The 16,315-nt window shown below is 39.4% G+C and overlaps 1 protein-coding gene across 1 annotated transcript in view; it reads right to left on the bottom strand.

Annotated features, from left to right (window-relative positions):
* The window catches only part of LOC107732032 (serine/threonine-protein phosphatase 2A 56 kDa regulatory subunit gamma isoform-like), a 19,635-nt gene extending 3,679 nt beyond the window's left edge, over nt 1-15,956 (bottom strand). The window contains exons 1-12 of the mRNA XM_016543261.1: nt 15,772-15,956; nt 7,007-7,139; nt 5,806-5,898; nt 5,586-5,716; nt 4,972-5,031; nt 4,786-4,894; nt 4,653-4,706; nt 4,402-4,572; nt 1,342-1,469; nt 1,104-1,205; nt 964-1,036; nt 670-786 (exon numbers count right to left, since the gene is read on the bottom strand). Coding sequence (XP_016398747.1) covers nt 670-786; nt 964-1,036; nt 1,104-1,205; nt 1,342-1,469; nt 4,402-4,572; nt 4,653-4,706; nt 4,786-4,894; nt 4,972-5,031; nt 5,586-5,716; nt 5,806-5,898; nt 7,007-7,139; nt 15,772-15,956 — 1,356 coding nt within the window. The remainder of the gene's footprint in view (nt 1-669; nt 787-963; nt 1,037-1,103; nt 1,206-1,341; nt 1,470-4,401; nt 4,573-4,652; nt 4,707-4,785; nt 4,895-4,971; nt 5,032-5,585; nt 5,717-5,805; nt 5,899-7,006; nt 7,140-15,771) is intronic.
* Nucleotides 15,957-16,315: the final 359 nt, after the last annotated feature.

Genomic DNA, 16,315 nt, shown 5'->3' with positions numbered 1-16,315 from the left:
AACGAACAAAATCTTATCTCTGCTGAACTGGTGAACGAGCTAATTTAAGCAGTAAATTTAAGACAAATTCTCTGCTTTGTAAATCCTCTCAGGTGAATTTAGATCACTCGTGAAAACGAGTTTAGAACTTGGAAACTTCATGCAACTCCGTCAACTCTCATAAAATAGAAACTGTATGTTTGTGTGTATGTGTGTTTTAGCGTAGTTTTGATGTATTCTAGAGTAGCCAATAAAATTCATGTTTCATTTATAAAGAATCATTGTTGGTGTCATATAATTTCAAGGTTAAAACTGTTGCCAAAAGATCCTTGCTTGCTACCTAGCTCGTAGCTTACTTATAATAATTGCTATAATAGCTTACTTATAATAATTGTATTGACCGTGGCCGGGAAAATACAATATTAAATTTGTTAAAATATACTGAGGTCACGGCTCGCTGGACGACCCTTGATTTAAAGTGTAAAATAACAAATTTGAAATCAGTTCGAATCAGGTTGACTCTGAATCTTCAGATCCGAGTCCTCTCAAAACCTGAATAAATAATAATAATTAATTCCCTTATACAATTAATGAGTTAATTTCATTACAGTCCTTTTCCATATGGGCCAGATCTCTGCCACACCTGATGATGATGATGATGATGAAGCTCTGTTCAGTTCTCTGAATTACCTGAAGGGCTCTGGCCTGCACTGTCTTTTTTAACATCTGAACATCTTCTATAAAGGGACCATCAGTCTCCATTTCTACAGGACTGTTTAGTCCAGACGGATCAACACACAAAACGTACTAGTGGAAAAGAAAATAACAGAAACACAGACAGAAACATGAGCGTTACAGAGAGTCATCAGCAGCGACGGAAGAAACAGAGCGAAGCAGACGGACGTCAGCAGAAACGTCTCTTCAGAGCGTGAATCAGGTCATGTGAATGACAGGAAGTGGAGATTCGGTTCGAGAGAAACTCACCTGCGGGTTTGACTTGGCCAGATTCTCGATCTTCATCCAGGCCTCCTCTCTCTCCTTCAGCTTGGCCTTCTCTCTGGAAGCAGAAGCGTCAGTGTTATCGTCTCACGTGAAACGACGGCTGTGTCTGTGTCTCAACTCACTTGTTCTTCTCGGCTCTGAACTGTTGTGTGCAGTCGTCAAACAGCTTCTGGTTCATCTCCATGAAGAGCTTCAGTGCGTTATAGATCAAGCCGTGAATGGTCCTGCAGTCATTTCACAAACACGCAGAAGAGAGATGAAGAGTCATGCATTCAGACCGAACAAAACATCGTTTAGTATGTTTATGCTAGCGAGTAAAGCGTGACGCGGGATCCAAACGGCATCAAACACGAGTCTTACTTGTTCCAGTGGCTCTTGGAGTTGCGGTAAAGCGCGGGGAACATGATGGGTAAGATCTTGGCTGCGTTGTCACTGATGAGACTCATGATGTACTCGTTATTCCAGTAATAAAGCGCTCTCTCCGCCACCTGTCAGAAGCACACGTCACGTCAAATCTAATGTATTTGTATAGCGCTCGTCACAACACTAACAAATAGTAGTCCGTTACTGATTCCTAATGACACGCTAGAAATTGTAGTTAGTAACGAAATCCATTACATTACACATTTCAGGTGATAAAATCAGACTACTTTTAGATTACTTTTGACCTAATTTGTGTATCACATTAATTTAAATAAGATAATCTTGTACCTAGGGCCCTACGATTTCCGCGATGCGGACGAAATCACGGAATCCAATCATAAAAACGGAATTTACTGTATCACGCGGAATTTGCCTAATTTGGATGAATACATCAAAAGTAGGTCAGTAGTATGTGGAAAATAATGTGTTTTTTTAACTTTAAACCGCATAAACACATTTCATTACACCAAATACACAAAATAATGTTCTTTTTAGCAGCATCATATGACCCCTTTAATCAAAACACAATATGGACTAGTGTCTGTGAATATTAAGCCGCATTTAAATATGAATCCTGTGTGTTCTGCGTGTCTCTGGAGGTTTTGTTTACTTCACTTTACTGCCGCCTCAATATATGAACACATGAACATGATCTCTAGAACTGCTCTGAGAGTCGCTTCATGAGCATTTCACCGTTTCTTTTGAGTAAAACTATCGTTATATCATAAACAAACAGAAACCTAAAGGTCTTCACAGCAACCCGTCAAAATAAAAGTTCGGTTTAACTTCAAGAAACCGTGACAGAAATATTACTTAATGTAATAGTACTACTACTGCCATTTCTGGATTTTATTTTATTTTATTTTTTTAATAAAATCTATTAATTAGAGATGGTTTTGATTATTAATGTTTAATGAAACCATTAAAATTAAATCCAGAAAATTAATGGAAAACAGAATTTGGTAAGAAATAAAACCTAAAACACCATTTCATAGGGCCTTAAAAATTTAATTTATGTTGAACTTTTAATAAAGTGCTGTTTAATATTGTAAGTTTTATGATTTCAATTAATTAGACATGCTTTTTGATGAATAAAATTTAATTTAACCATTAAAACAGAGTCTAGAACAACTAAAATGGAAAAAAATAGAATCCAGAAAAATGTAAACTGAAAAAATGGAACGGAACTTGGGAAAAAAATCTGATGGATTCCATAGGGCCCTATGTATTGATATAAAAATACATAGAGAGAAAGAGATTACATTCCAAAAAATGTACCTGCATGTCATGTGAACATGTGAATAATGTGCAATCCAGTGTTGGATACTTTTTAAAGTAATGCATTACAGTATTGTGTTACTTAGTTACTTTTTTGGAAAGTAATGGATTACGTTACTTTAGCGTTACTTTTTGTCACCTGAGCTGGGCTTGCTCATTTGTTTTTTAATAACAAAAAACCCAAAAGTTATATTTTTTGGCAACTGTAAAGGTCCTTTCACACCAAAAGTGAAATGAATAATCCTCAGGCTGAAGGAAGAACCTCTGCACTTACTCCCGATTTCTCTCAACATGGGAACAGGAGAGCTGTCAGTCAATAAATGAGAAAACAAAGTAACTTAAAAAATTAACTCAGATATATTATTGACAATTTGAAAGCGTCACGATCTCTAGCTCCAGAGTCTTGCCACTTTACCCCGGACTCCATTTCCCATAATCCTTTGCCCGGACTCATCAGCACTCACCAATTGCAGTCACCTGTCTCTCATCACCTCATCAGTCACACACTATAAGAATGACACACACACACACACACTCTTGCACCGCTGATGTTTGATAGCCTGTAATGTTTCCTAATTTCCTTGTTTTCCAAGTTTCCTAGCCTTCGTGTTTTTGATCTTGGACTGTTTTCTTGTTTCTGATTGTTTGCTGCCTGCCCTGACCATTGCCTGTTTATTGGATTACACTTTTGGATTTGTCTTGGATATTACTGTTTTGCTGGTGTTTGACCCTGACTACGATCTTCATAACCTCCACTTCGTTGTCACGACGCCTTCTACATTACAAAAAGTAAGGTGTTACTTTACTAGTTACTTGGAAAAGTAATCTGATTACATGACTCATGTTGCTTGTAATGCGTTGCCCCCAACACTGTAATGTAATCATGCAATCAACAAAAAGTAACTGTAGTCGAATTACGAGTATTTTAAAATGTAATTTAATTTTATAATTAATTGCATGTACTTAATTTTTGGAATCTGATTATGCAATCCAGATGACATGTAATCGGTTTCCGGCAGCTTTACAGTCTGTAATGCTTGTGGCGTGGGCATCGAGTGAATTTAACTTTTAACGTTTGGCTTATCAGTAGACATTATACAGCTTTGTATATTTACAAAAATTAACCATGGTTTTATTATAGTAAAATTGTAGTAACCATGATTTTTTGGGGGTATTGCCTACCATTTGTATAACCACAGTTATAAACTGGATTTTATAAAAGCAATAAGCCCCGTGAAGCCGTGGTTTACAGTGAACTTATAACAGCTAAGGGGGTTTTAGACTCCACTTCACATCCCTTAGCTGTTGTAAATTCACTGTAAACCACAGCTTCTTGGGGCTTATTGCTTTATTTTACTACAAATACCATGGTTAAACTATGGTTAGTGTTGCAAGACCATGGTTAATTTGTGGTTACCATGGTTTAACTATAGAAACCATGTTTTTGTTTTTTTTTGTAGTAAAACCATGGTTTATATTACTAAAATCTCAGCTTCCTTTCCCCAACAATATAAGAATTTTCAGTTTAATTCACACATTTCTTGATAGTTTATAACATTCTATTTTTATAAAGTGTATGTTGGTTCCTTTCGTTGTTTCACTGTTGGATGAGGAACATTTCAGTACTTTGCATCACACGTATGTAATATGAAGGAGACAAAGAATGAACCTCGAACCAATCTAAAACAGACAAACATCGGTCTTCTCTGCTTCACTCACCTGGAAGTGCGGACTGGACACACACTTGGCCAGCTGACGGAAGAGCGGCTCCATGACCTTCACGAACTCGGACGGCTCGATCACGTCCAGGATCTCCTCCAGCTCGTTGAGGAACATCACCTCCTTCGGACTGTGAGTCTTGGGCCAGTACTTGAGAAGAGCCACGACCACCTGCACACCGCCAGCAAAGCCTCATGGGTCGCATCAATCCCATAATGCATTAAATGCTGTCTGAGAGTCTGACGTCTTACCGGTTCAGTGAGCGTGCTGTCCTTCTCCAAGAACTGAACCACACAATACGCCAGCTGGAGCGAGACGAGACGCGGTTAGTGACGCTCGTCAGTGTGAGTTAACGATGTTTAATGAGCTTAGCGTGTGACTGACCTGCGGGTGATAGACGCTCAGAGACTTCACTTTATGCAGCGGCAGCAAAACCTTCAGCAGGAAGATCTTGTGCTCCTCTTTTAATGGCAAAGCAAAGCCGTTGATGATGCTGTCGGACAGAAGAAACACCGCTGTCAGAAATCAGAAGATTTCCCAGCATGCACAGGGAGAGAGCGCATGTTTTACCTGCCCAGGATCTCCAGGAACTCCGCGATTCCGTTGTGATGCTCCGTCTCGTAAATAAACCTGCAAACACACACAAAACACAAACTGACATTTACACCTGTGACCCTGGAGCACAAAAGCAGTCATAAGCAGCACAGGTATATTTGTAGCAATAGCCAACAATACATTGTATGGGTCAAAATTATACATTTTTCTTTTATGCCAAAAATCATTAGGATATTAAGTAAAGATCATGTTCCATGAAGATATTTTGTAAATCTCCTACCGTAAATATATCAAAACTTAATTTTTGATTAGTAATATGCATTGCTAAGAACTTCATTTGAACAACTTTAAAGATGATTTTCTCAATATTTAGATTTTTTTTGCACCCTCAGATTCCAGATTTTCAAATATTGTTCTATCCTAACAAACCATACATCAATGGAAAGCTTATTTATTCAGCTTTCAGATGATGCATAAATCTCAATTTCGAAAAATTGACCCTTATGACTGGTTTTGTGCTCCAGGGTCACATATAAACCTCCTAAATTCCTAAACACTGAAACCTGTTTCCAGCTAAGACTGAATTATCACACCATTAACACTCAGAAACGTATGAAGGCACTGCTCACCTGTAAAATATGTTATTAATTTGCTTTCTAATGTAAGCGCGCAGCCCGAGAAACTTTCCATATATTCGGTGCAGGGTGGTTTTCAGGAAATCTCTCTCTCGTGGATCTTCACTGTCAAACAACTCCAGAAGCTGAAATTCAGTTCAGAAACAGCGCTTCACACGTCTGAACTAATACTGAAACTTCAGCTTATATATAGTGAAATAAAATATCTGCATACCTGCATCACAAATTTCTGGTCAATGTATTTCTTGGCAATATTCGGCTGAAAGTCGGGCGACTCGAGAAACCGCAGGAAAAACTCGTACACCAGCTTTGAGAAACAGAAAGATGCTGTGATGAGCAACAGGTCAAACTCTGGTGACGTTATTTATTCAGATGTGCAGCGCTGTAATAATCACTCATGTTATCATGATCGCTGCTGTCGTCACACACTGCACGCATGTACAGACTCCCCAGAAAACATTGTTTCTATTTATGTGGCACAGTAAGACATTGCATAAACATAACATAACATTATGATTGAATATACCATCGGCCAAATAAGTGTTTTTTTTTTTTTTTAAAGAAATCTCTCAACCTCACCAAAGCTGCATTTATTTGATCAAAAATACAGTAAAAAACATGAAATATTATTTTAATGTAAAACAGCTGTTTTCTATGTGAATATCTGTTAAGCTGTAATTTATTTCTGTGATGCGCAGCTGTATTTTCAGCATCATTACTCCAGTCTTCAGTGTCACATGATCTTCAGAAATCATAATAATATGCTGATTTGCTGCTCAAGACACATTTCTGATTATTATCAATGTTGAACACAGTTGTGCTGCACAATATTTTTGTGGAAACTGATGCATTTTATTTTTCTGTATTCACAGATGAATAGAAAGTAAAAAAAACAGCATTTATTTGAAATAGAAATCTTTACTGTCACTTTTGATCAATTTAATGGATCCTTGATGAATAAAAGTAATACATTTTTTTATAAGTTATATTTACCCCTAACTTTTGAAAGGTAGTTTTACGGTTTCCACAAAAATATTGTGCAGCACGACTGTTTTCAACATTGATAATAATCAGAAATGTTTGTTGAGCAGCAAATCAGCATATTATACTGATTTCTGAAGATCATGTGACACTGAAGACTGGAGTAATGATGCTGAAAATACAGCTGCGCATCACAGAAATACATTACAGTTTAACAGATCCACAGAGAAAACAGCTGTTTCACATTGTAATATTTCACTGTTTTTACTGTATTTTTGATCAAATAAATGCAGGCTCTGTGAGCATAACAGCTAAAACGTTAAGTCTTAATAATTCCAGAGTGTTGTCCGGCAGTGTGACGTCTCATGGCTGTGGTTATGTAGTGATCCGTGGACTGAAGCGGTCAGATACGCTGTGAATGATGTACAGTACACCTGCAGATGAGGCCAGGCTGCTTCCAGAGTGGGTTCATCCTCCTCCGGGTCGAACTCTGCTCCCGTCGGGTTCGATGAAGGCGGCAGAGCCCTGAACAGGTTCACAGCAAACTGCAACACAAACACGGGCCATCATGTTCCTGACACTCGCACACTGAACCAGCAGCACCGTCTACAGGTTTCTGTCACACTCATGAGCGCTCTGTGACACAGACCATCTCACACGGACTAAAGCAGGTTTCCCAAACCTCATCAGAGTCACCAGAGACCATCGCTGAGCCTTCGCTTGATCACGAGCAAACACAGAGAAATGCTATAGATGCACTATGGCATTCTGGCCTTTAAAACACTGGATTACAAGTTAAATTAGTTTTGTTTTCCATCAGTGAAGGTTAATGCTTTGCTGCATGGATGAATCTGATCGTTTTACTGTTTCAAAGAAGTTCAAGCCTGATGAACCTGACAGCACTGCACTGCAAAAACTGATTCTCTTACTTAGTATTTCTGTCTTGTTTTCTAGGATAAATATCTAAACATTCTTGAATCAAGATGCATTTATACTTGACAAGTAAAATGACTTAAGATATTAAGAAAAAAAAATCAAAATTGTTAGTTTTTGCTTAAAACAAGCAAAAATATCTGCCAATGGGGCAAGAAAAATAATCTTTAGCCTTTGAAAAAGGCAGATATTTTTGCTTGTTTTAAGCAAAAACAAACAAAATTTTGATTTTTTTTCTTAATATCTTAAGTCATTTTACTTGTCAAGTATAAATGCATCTTGATTCAATGTTCAGATATTTATCCTAGAAAACAAGACAGAAATACTAAGAAAATAATTTTTGCAGTGTGATTGTGTTCATGACGTACTCGCTGAATAACTCATTTTGAACTAATCCTTTAGTCACATTACAAAGGTTGGTCTGCACTCTTTAAATCTTTTATTGAAATTAAAGTAGGAGATAAAACAGACAAACGCTTCATCGGGCAGTAAATCATTTAGTGAAAAATCCTCCGTAGTGGATCTGTATGTCCTCTATGCGGTAAACTTGACCTCGTTCTCTCTTCTGACAGCCGCTATCAGTCTCTCAAATGTTTTCATTTTTTTGCGAGTCATGAAAACACTATCGTGGAGTTTTTCTTTTGCTATCGGAGCAAATGGGAAAGCAAGAAATATATTTGTGTTACTCTCCCATTCACTGCTCTTCAAGTTAACCCAACTATGACGACTTCCGCTGCTGAGAAACACACACACGTGAAAGAGGTCCATTGTGTTTCAGATGAACCAGCCTGATAAGGCTTCTTTAATGCTGTAAATAGAAAAGCATGTGAAGTCCGTGTCAATAAAGCACGACTCTAATGGGAAACAGAAGCAGCACTGTCTGGAGCTCGGAGATCAAACGAGCGGCTCCGATGAGAGCGAGGGCCGCCATAAAGTCTCGAGATATGTTTTTTCAAAGTTGAACTTGCATTAATTTTACATGGCTTTCTAAACATGTGGCTCTTTTGTGCGAGACGCGAGTGCAACGGTGATAGATGTCCCTCTAGAAAATGCGTGTTCTGTGTGAACGGCTTGGTTTCAGTTTTGATGTAAACAAGATCTTCTCCGCATAGATGTTCTCTTTTTCCGCTATATTTGTAATAAACAACGCAGCAGCGCCGCGTCTAGTGGCTTCAACTGGATAGACTAACAAACACATTAAAATGCAAGGACACTTACATCATCATCGCATCTCGTGCGCCGCTGATAAGCTGCCTCCTTAACGCACACCTAAAATTCGAATGCAACGTTTTTGCATTCAAATGTGGATTTTTATTTTAAATTCGACGAATATTCGAAATTCTAATTTTTTTTTGACAGCCCTATTCAGGGTTCCTCAAAATGATTAAAAACAGTCAAATGCAAACTCAGAATATTATACAAAGCTGCAATAATTAAATATGTTAAAAAAGACAAATATCATTTATGTATTTAATCCCATTTTTTTTTTTAACCAATGTCTTTGCTGCTGACCTTCGATGATCCAATTCAACCATACTAATAATCAAAAATAACACTGTGTTTCATTTTAGTTATTGCTGAATAGTGTTGAACTTTCTTCTGCTGCGTCATATTCTTCATGCGATTAGTTTGAGCGGCGCCCTCTACTGTACAGACGTGAATTTACATTTCCTTCAGCCTGAGGCGCATAAAAGAAGAACTTCTTTATATTAAAAACTAACAAGCAAGCCCTGCCCAGATTTAAAAAGTAACTCAAAAGTAACACAACACATTACTTTCCACAAAAAGTAACCAAGTAACGTAATTAGTTACTATTTTTAGGGAGTAACGCAATATTGTAATGCATTATTTTTAAAAGTAACTTTCCCCGACACTGATCACACAGTCACCAGCTCCTGCATCCAGCCACAAACAACTAACACACGTCATCGATCCTTTCCTTTTTGCTGCTACAGGAGGGAAATACATGCACAAAATATGTCAAGTAGCATCAGTTTTATTTCTATTGCGCTTTATACAATACAGATTGATTCAAAGCAGCTTCACAGGGAAAAAAAAGTGTTAATATTGCAAAATTCATCAGTTCTGAAACATTCAATTTCAGCACTAAATTTGTGTTGTAGAACAGCACAAGTGTGGAAAATAGAGTCAAGAACAGACATTTATTCAGCATCTGTACATTTTAAAGCATAAACAGCGTGATCACTTTGCATATTTTTCTTTTAAAAGATTTGTTTCCTTCACAACAACACTGAACTGAGCTGGATGATGATCGTCTTTGCTTTACAGCTGAATCACATCTGAAAACACTGTTATTGAACTGAATTGAATCGACACTGAACTGAATAATGACACAACTGTCTGCTGTAGAGCTGCTTTAAATGGCAGAATTGAACTAATTTAAAAATAGATGAACTTTTACTGAACTGTTAATGAAATGAACTGAACCAGCATTGAACTGGATTGATCTGAACAAAAACACTACAGAATCTGAGAGCACAGCATGCATACAGCAGAATCTGAATTCGTCTCCATAAAGGAGTTAATAATTGATTCTGTTATTGTCCTGTTTATTTCTGTGAAGCTGCTTTGACACAGCACTATAGAAATAGGCCTAAATGTGACTCGACTGACCTGCTGCAAATGCATTCAATTAAATTATGATAAACGTTTCTTGTGTATTTGCGTTCCATGCCTTGGTTCATTTGACCGGCTGTTTAGAGAGAGAGAGAGAGAGGGGTTAACCAGTCCTTAACCATAACCAGTTACCATCAGCTGTTATAATCTACTGGAGGAACATTAAATAGTTTAAAGGGGTCATATGATGCTGCTAAAAAGAACATTATTTTGTGTATTTGGTGTAATGAAATGTGTTTATGGGGTTTAAAGTTAAAAAAACACATTATTTTCCACATACTGTACATTATTGTTTCTCCTCTATGCCCCGCCTTTTTGAAACGCGTCGATTTTTACAAAACTAATCGGTCTGAAAAGCGAGGTGTGCTCTGATTGGCCAGCTATCCAATGCGTTGTGATTGGCCGAATACCTCAAGCATGAGACGGAAATGTTACGCCCCTCACATACTGTTGATGCCGTGTCCCGGCCGAAGCGATGACGGGCTGGACTCCGCTTTGTCCATGGTGAAAGCCGATCCGGCGATCCACCGCACTAAGTTGATGTATTTCCTCAGCGACCAGCACGGATTAGCTCCAGGCATGACGAAGCAGATATCGTTCTCTTTTGGAAGACCAAACAAAGTAGTTTCGCTTTCACAACGAAACACACAGCGCCTTCACGACATGGCGGCGGCAACAATATTACAGCGAGAATAAAAGTTACTCCTTCTTTCTTTGCGTTAACATTTGGGCTGCGTTATGCAAATCTTCCCACATAGTGTGGTAGATATGTGGGGGCGTGTTCGAACGAGGTGTTTTAGGTAGGCGTGGCTGACTCTTAACTTTTATAAAGAATATCTCTTTGGATTTGAGACTTTAGTCTTTGCAACTTTACAGATCTTCTTTATGCACCAAGAGCTTGTAACACTCCAAAGAGAAAGGAAAAAATGAAATCGCATCATATGACCCCTTTAAGATCAAATTCTGCGCTAACACTCACGAGCTGATCTATAAGACACGACTGATCATTTCAAATGTACAGTATCATGTTTGCACAGGGATAGTGCCTCTCTTATGAGTGCTTTTATTATTCATCACACCTTATATTCAAAACAAATCACTCATGTCTGTTATTATTATGATTCCAGTAACGTCACATGCTCGAGATCTCCACAGACGTCTCCCTGAGGACGATGAGATGAGTTCATCTGCTGCTCCTCAGACACAAGACACTTATCTGATCTAAACGCCCAAAATAACACGCCAGCATCTGATGCTCATGCACACCGGTGCATTATTAGAGTTATGACACTCTGGATCTGTCTAATATACAGATCACTAATGAGAGCTAAAGGATTTTCACTCTTTTAACTTCCAGTGAACAACTTTTCACATAATTAGATATGAATCACCTACATGTATAATTGAGCACTAATCAGACTCAAACATTTCAGATGATTTTCACAGTTTTCCAGCAGTGACTTCGCATCAGCACATCAGCTTTACTAACAACAGAGTAATATGACAATAGACCTTCTGTTAGAAACAAACACACGTTCTATTGAAAGGTTGCACTGAGGTTCAGCATGAAACAACTTGCACTTCTCTTCAAAGCAGATCTGTCATTCATAACTTGGATCAATAAACACAGCCCATTCATATTTTTGTGGATGACAGATTATAAGAAGGATGAAAAACATAGCAGATGAATCTAAAGCAGCTTTACTGAAACTAGTTGTTTTATAACAAGAACAAGTGACAGTCGAGGAGAAACACACTGAGCATCTGTAAAGAGAAATGGACAGAACCGAAGTCTGGAATTATATCAGTTCACCTTAACTATCACTAACCTTAACCTAACCATAACCAACCCTTACCCAACTCTAACCTAACAACAAACCCTTGCAGTTAAATTACAACAGCTATTAATATTATTATTATTATTATTATTATTATTATAAAAAAAACACAACTTGACCCCAATGAATCAATTAATTACAGACCTATCTCGAATCTCCCTTTTCTGTCAAAGATACTAGAAAAGGTATCATCACAACTATGTTCCTTTTTTTAGAGAAAAACGGTATCTGTGAGGATTTCCAGTCAGGATTTAGACCGTATCATAGTACTGAGACTGCTCTCATTAGAGTTACAAATGACCTGCTCTTGTCATCTGATTGTGGTTGTATCTCTCTATTAGTGCTACTGGATCTTAGCGCCGCGTTCAACACTATCAACCACAGCATTCTTTAGAATAGACTAGAAAATTATGTTGGCATTAGAGGAAGTGCATTGGTATGGTTCAAATCGTACTTATCTGACCGCCATCAGTTCGTAGCAGTGAATGAAGAGGTATCATATCGATCACAAGGGCAGTATGGAGTACCTCAAGGCTCAGTACTAGGGCCGTTACTTTTCACGCTTTACATGTTACCCTTGGGAGATATCATCAGGAAACACGGTGTTAGCTTTCACTGTTATGCTGATGATACTCAGCTCTATATTTCTTCGCGGCCCGGCGAAACATACCAATTAAAAAAACTAACGAAATGCATAGTCGATATAAAAATTGGATGACTATTAATTTCTTACTGCTAAATTCTGAAAAAAAAAAAAAGGTTAATTATAAGACCTAAAACCTCTGAATGTAATAACCTAGAACACTGTCTAAGAGTGCTTTCACACCTGTAGATCGATTGCTTTGTTCCGAAACAGGGATTAAAATTATTACAATGTTGCTTTTTATTCTTGGTGCGGTTCGCTTTCACATGGCAAAGTTTCTAAACGGACCAAATTTGTTAATACAAGTCACGCGCGAGTAAACTGTCCTCTCATTGATCAAAGTTCCACGGTTTATTTTCCGGGATTCCACTGAGCTGTCATCCGTCAGGAGGCAACGACAACAGCTTTTTTTTTTGTAGTTGTCCTTATATTAATTGATCACTTTGAGTAGGAGTCCAGGATTCATCGGGAAAACATTTTTAAAATGCACCTATTAGGAAGAAGAGCAATAAGACGGCATTATAAAATCAAAAAGTGTGCTTTTTTATTTTGAATGGCGAAGATGTGCTCACCCACAGACATTCATTTTGAAGTATTAGCAAAACAAAGCTACTGCTTTTCACGGAACTTACGTAATTACCCATTATACATTGTGATTTAGCCTGGTTCGTTGGTCCGTTGGATCGGATTGCTTTCTCACTACAACCGAACCGCTCCAGAGTTCGTCTTCAATCGAGCTGAGACCACCTCGTTCAGGCGATCTCGGACCGATTGTTTTGGCGTGGATCCGAGCGCGATTGCCGTGTTCACATATGCCCAAACGAACCGAGCTAAACGGGGAAACACACCAGGTTCCGAAACAACGAGCCAGGTGTGAAAGCACCCCTTGTCTACTAGACGGCCACTGGGACAAGACCACAGGAACCAGATGAGTCCTCCGCACAATCTAACTTTGCTGCAGCCTGGAATTAAACTGCTGGTCTCGTCTGGCCAGAGGAGAACGGCACACTATTTCCCTGTTTAATACTGTAAAGCTGCTTTGACACAATCTGCATTGTAAAAATGCTATATAAATAACAGTGACTTGACTTGACTAATATACACACTCGCGCAGGAGCCGCACAAGCCCCAGCGAAATATTACTGATAAATCCATGTTTCAATGAAGATTATACTTATGAGCTGAACAAAGGTGCAACACTCACTCTTCAAAGTTCAAGCTTTATTAATAAAACATGACGTTTCAGTTTACAATCTCACACAGTTGTATTTTTCTTTTTTTCTCTCTCGAATCCTATTATTAGGAAACTACTTCTCAATCAGTACAATTAGTGGAGCTGCACACCTGTTGGTGATTATCAGACTGCACATAACTGTGTGAGATTGTTACTCTTGTTATCTGATGAAGGTCTTGGATGGCCGGAAAGTCATGTTGTTTTATTAATAAAGCTTGAACTTTGAAGAGTGAGTGTTTCACCTTTGTTCAGCTCATATGTTTTTTGATTTTTGGTTGCACCTCCTCTTCTGTTGGTAGAGCACCTCTTTTTACATTTGTTACAAATGAAGATTATACTGACGTGAGAATCATTTCTATCAGCGGTTTATAATTTATAATGTCAGTTAAAAGTTAAACTTTATAAACACACCTGAGACATTAAACATATGAGAGCAAACCTTCCTGATCAACACGCAGTGTTGTCATTTAAAATCAGCAGATCGATCAGTAATCAGCTGACAGAGCCGTATTTGTCTCTGCTGCTCACACACACAGACTCTCACACACACACGCACACACACACTCTCACTCACACTCACATTCTCGCACACTCTCACACACACTCTCTCTCACACACACAAACACACACGTTTGTTTCTGTGAATTGTGGGGACTTTCCATAGACTTCTATTACTTTTATACTGACCAAACGATATTTTCTATCCCCTAAACCGTCCCCACGATGTCAAAAATTTCAGGTTTTACTATCCTTGTGGGGACATTTGGACACACACTCTCACTCACTCACACACACACACACAACACCCTTCCTTCAGCCGTGACCTCACTTCCTGTGACATCACTGCTGGAGTGGGGGGATGGGCAGCAGACACTAAAGCTCGGTCTCATGCAGCGCCTCAATGACACAGAACGATCCCTGCTAACCGTCCGGATCACTCACCTCTGAAGTGCATTAGAGCCACAGGCGGGAACGGCCCGTTGGGATTAGGAGCGTCTAGCACCATCCTGCCTCAGACGAGCTGCATGTCAGCGCACGGCGCAGCTAAAACACAGAGGCACCTACAGCGCCAGAGCAGCCTCCATTTAAACACAAAAGCTGAGCAGAAAATGAAGCTGTGTGCTGGAGGAACCGAGTGCTGGCTGATGTCAGCGGGAGCTGCGAGCCCATTGGTCCACTGCACACAAGAGCCGTGACATCAGCAGAGCGCAGGCAGAAGCCTATTGGTCAGGAGAGGAGAAGGCGGGACTTACGGGCCCCTCCAGCAGTCCTACAGAGCCGTCACGCCTCATTACTCTGTGTGTGTGTGTGTGAGAGAGAGAGAGTGTGAGTGTGTGAGAGAGAGAGAGTGTGTGTGTGAGAGAGAGAGAGAGAGAGAGAGAGAGAGAGAGAGAGAGAGAGAGAGAGAGAGAGAGAGAGAGAGAGAGAGAGAGAGAGAGAGAGAGAGAGAGAGAGAGAGAGAGAGAGAGAGAGAGAGAGAGAGAGAGAGAGAGAGAGAGAGAGAGAGAGAGAGAGAGAGAGAGAGAGAGAGAGAGAGAGAGAGAGAGAGAGAGAGAGAGAGAGAGAGAGAGAGAGAGAGAGAGAGAGAGAGAGAGTGTGTGTGTGTGTGTGTGTGTGTTCTTGTTTATGCTACATTGTGGGGACACCACGAGGGGGGAAAAAATGATTAAAAATAGTAAATGATGTTTATCTGAAAGTGTAAGAAGAAGGTTTTCTGTAAGGGGTAGGTTTAGGGTTAGGGTTGGGTTAGGGGATAGAAAATATTGTTTGGTCAGTAAAAAATTAATAGACGTCTATGGAAAGTCCCTACAATTCACAAAAACAAACGTGTGTGTGTGTGTGTTTACCTCCTGCTACCGCAGCAGTAGATGCTAAATGTGTAGGTGTGTAGATCCTGAACATGGCAACACTGACCTGTTCTCCATACACAGAGCATCAATATCCAGAATGCGATTCTCGTGGCTTCCCAAGATGTGGTTAATTTCCAGGTTTAGTCTGTGAGCTTTCTCCTGATAGACATTACGCTCTGCTCTCACGTCCTGTAATTCATCCGTGGCAGCCTTTAAGCTTTGCTCCAGTGCTTCATTCTGCAACACCATAGGGTTATGACACAGGACAGATATTGCTTTTTTACTCAACTATTGTATCAGTGTTTTGTTTTTCTATGACACCAGTGTCTACAAAAACTGTGAGGTGTGTGTGTGAGTGAGTGTGAGTGAGTGTGTGTGTGAGTGTGTGTGTGTGAGTGTGTGCGTGTGAGTGAGTGAGTGAGTGTGTGTGAGTGAGTGTGTGAGAGTGTGCGAGTGCGTGTGAGTGTGTGTGCGTGTGAGTGTGTGCGAGTGAGTGTGTGTGCGAGCGAGTGAGTGAGTGAGTGTGTGTGTGTGTGCGAGCGCGTGTGCGAGAGTGTGAGTGAGTGAGTGTGTGTGTGTGTGTGTGAGTGTGTGAGTGAGTGAGTGTG

Source organism: Sinocyclocheilus rhinocerous, unplaced genomic scaffold, assembly GCF_001515625.1.
Source record: "Sinocyclocheilus rhinocerous isolate Xijiao unplaced genomic scaffold, SAMN03320098_v1.1 scaffold1360, whole genome shotgun sequence".
In the NCBI taxonomy this organism is placed as follows: domain Eukaryota; kingdom Metazoa; phylum Chordata; class Actinopteri; order Cypriniformes; family Cyprinidae; genus Sinocyclocheilus; species Sinocyclocheilus rhinocerous.
This window is presented reverse-complemented; position numbering and strand designations above follow the sequence as displayed.